Below are 3431 nucleotides of genomic sequence, written 5' to 3'. Positions count from 1 at the left end.
TGTATTGAGCCCCGTTTGTAATAATACCATGCAGCACCCTGGTCTACAATGGGATTCTGGGATTTGGCACCCATAGTTAAGTGCATTCAGGCATATACTGTCAACTTTCGAATTATGTTTTCAGAGAAAGGAAAAGAAAACCATCAAATGTTGGCTGGATACACCACAAACTTACACTGCTACTAACTTTGAGGCATAAAGCCCAAAGTTTTTTAGCACTCGCAGTTCAGTCTGAACTAAATAGTTTGACCCAGACTGTAAACACACACTATACTTGTCATGTTTTTAATAGATATTATGAGCACTCTGGGTTTTATTTTCCTGACTTAAAGATATATTTTATTGGTTATAGTCATAGAAAATCAATCAAATATATTATTGAACCATTTCTCACATTTTTGCACAAATAAATGTGAATGACCTCACAATGTTTCTCTGTAGTGCTGAAATGTATCATGTAATAAAAGATTTTGCACCTTTTGTTGATTAGTAGTTTAATTTTTGATTTGTTGGTTATTCATTTGACCATTTATTTACTTTATGCATATGTTAACGTTGATCAATATTCATGCTATATTATTGTAAATTGTAATTCATATGAAAGATCTGTCTAAAATCTGCATGTCGGCCCTGCATTTGAGAGAGATACACACATGAATGGCAGTAATAGTCAATGAACAATTAACTGGGTTAATGTATTTTAGCATAAAGATATTATATTATATTTACCTTTAAAGTCTTTATAAAGTTTGCTAAACATTGATATTGTGTAGTTTGTGATCCTCCATCAGCAGCTGCAGTTTCTCTCAGCTGTATCAGTGCAGTCACTGTGACGTCTGACTGACAGAGGTTTTTGTACGACTCTTTATCACTGTGTGAACACATCTTTACCACTGATAGCATGATAACTCTGACAGTAATAATCTCCTGTATCTTCAGTCTGGACTCCACTGATGGTCAGAGTAAAATCACTGCCAGATCCACTGCCACTGAATCTAGATGGAGTTCCAGTATAACGGTTTGTTGCTCTATATATGAGGAGTTTAGGAGCTTCTCCAGGTTTCTGTGAGTACCAGGCTAAACGATGACCATAAGAACTATAATAATACACATCACTGCTGGTTTTACAGTTTATTCTGACTTCTTCTCCTGGTTGAACTGCTGGTATTGATGGACTCTGAGTTACAGTGATCTGTCCTCTACACTCTGAAAGAAAACACAAACAAAAATAAAAATTATATATATGATGATATACAGTATATGATAAACATATATATATATATATATATATATATATATATATATATATATTTCACATTTAAAAAAAAAAAATCATTATTAAAACATGTATTTCACAAACCTTGAGCAAACAGTGCAATGGTCCAGATGAAGATGTTGATGTTGTTCATAGTTGTAGTTTAGTCTTGTGTGATGATGAAGAGTGTGTTGTGTTCTGCTCTCAGTCATGAAGTGTTAAACTCACAGCACTATAAACACTCTCAGAGCACTGAAGCATGTGCTGACAATGCAAAGAAGTGGGCAGGATTTACAACAGCTTGTGCTGGGAACAAACTAATATACACTCTACATAGAAGATTTTACTTTCTTCCATTTAGTCATTAATTGTACATATTGATTAATTGTGAAATATTTGATGTTTGGCTGATAGGACACTAGGGTTTGACTTTATATTGACATCTCTCAGTGTGGACGAAGCATTTTCAGAGGCGCTGTAGAAATGATCTATTCACTGTCATGCAGTTTCATTTATATCAAGTGGATATTTCTGATGATATGCAACCAAGATAAAATGAGCAGAATTCAGCTGGTCATGTGATCAGTTTCAGCTGGTCATGTGATCTCAACATGATGGACACCATAACGAGAGACCAAAGAAGATGTTTCTAGGCCACTGAAATGACTGGAGAATCATTTTAAACTTATTTGTCAAACTCAATAATTACTTCTTTATGAATACAGTTATGTCCTACACCTTTAAAAGCATGTTAACAATGAGAAGTCAAGAACTAAATAAATCAATTGTACTATTTAGAGTAAACCAGAAAAAAAATTCCATTATGGTCTTTGGAATCAATGTTGACATGTTGCTCTCTGGGAAATATTTTCATGATGTCTATTTTTCCCACATTTTCCACATGCATGAAGTTCATTAGTTCTTATAATCAGGTCATACATGAGACTAATCAATTATTATGAACTTTTCAGATGCTTGTTGTTTAATCTAATGTCAACATCATCCATAATCAAAGAGGTCAAAGGTCACCTCAGAGGTCACAGCTCATCACATATATTTCTTTAAACAGTGTTATATCAGAAAGCATTTAGTCAAATCTGAATGAGTGAGTGTTGAGAAGAGCTGAGGATAATCTAACGTTTGGTTAGTTATTATAGTTATGGTTTTATATAGTTTGGTTTTATATAGTTATGTTTATCATTATGTTTTTTGCTTGTTTTTTTATAAATAAAAAATAAATAAGAATAAATCAGAAAAAAAGTCCATTATGGTCTTTGGAATCAATGTTGACATGTTGATATCTGGGAAATATTTTCATGATGTTTATTTTTCCCACTTTGTCCACATGCATGAAGTTCATCAGTTCTCATAATCAGGTCATGTATGAGACTAGATTAACCCTCTGGGGACCAGAGTGTTTTTGGGGCCGTTGGGATGTTTTGACATGCACTGACATTTGTGCTATTTTCAGTTATTTATAAACATGTTAATGGCAAAGGTGTAAATTCACTCTATATAGCACAAACGGGGCTACCATGATATGTGAGCAACATGTATGTACATGTTTGTATTTTTAAGAGAATAATGTTTATGTGTGGTTATTGAAAAAAATAAAAATGAAAGTTGCTGAAATAAGACCACAAAACACATACTAAATATGTGTCCACAAGACTTTTGACTAATGGATGTTGTCGCTTCGAGTTCTGGCTTCAAAATGTTGTGAAAATCATCCTGCCTAATTGTTCACATAAAGCAAAACATGAATTCATACTTTGTATGACAGTTTTTTTGTCAGAAGAGGTTTATGCGAGGGGGTGGTAATGGCCTATCAATATTAATGAGATTCAGACCAGGGGTGTGACAGACACTCTCCCAATGGCTAATGGCCCATCAAGTGAGGCAGCCTGAACCAAGAATGAGAGGAGATTCAAAGGTTTTTCAATCTGTTTTATTGTAATTCCTCTATGTGGAGAAACTAAATGTTCTAAATTTGCTTTAAAGTCCCCATGAATTCAAAATTGACCATACTTACTTTGTTTGCCTAAATTGACCGTTTTGTGGTGAACAATTCATCCATGCAAGTCAATCCACACAAAAAATTTTTTTGGCTTCGTAATCTTTAATCAAAATCTGAAATTTCCCCTCCCCTCTGCGTTGGAGGACCTTGCCTGATGAC

At 34.0% G+C, this 3431-nt stretch overlaps 1 gene segment (V, D, J or C); it reads right to left on the bottom strand.

The window, feature by feature from the left end:
- Positions 1-417: 417 nt before the first annotated feature.
- Positions 418-1447, bottom strand: LOC130083259 (immunoglobulin kappa variable 4-1-like). The segment is given in 2 exon segments: positions 418-1206; positions 1361-1447. Coding segments are annotated over 2 exon segments (387 nt in total).
- Between the last annotated feature and the right edge of the window lie 1984 nt (positions 1448-3431).

This window comes from Rhinichthys klamathensis, unplaced genomic scaffold (genome assembly GCF_029890125.1).
Source record: "Rhinichthys klamathensis goyatoka isolate OS25496 unplaced genomic scaffold, OSU_Roscu_1.1 h1tg000054l_1, whole genome shotgun sequence".
NCBI lineage: Eukaryota > Metazoa > Chordata > Actinopteri > Cypriniformes > Leuciscidae > Rhinichthys > Rhinichthys klamathensis.
This window is presented reverse-complemented; position numbering and strand designations above follow the sequence as displayed.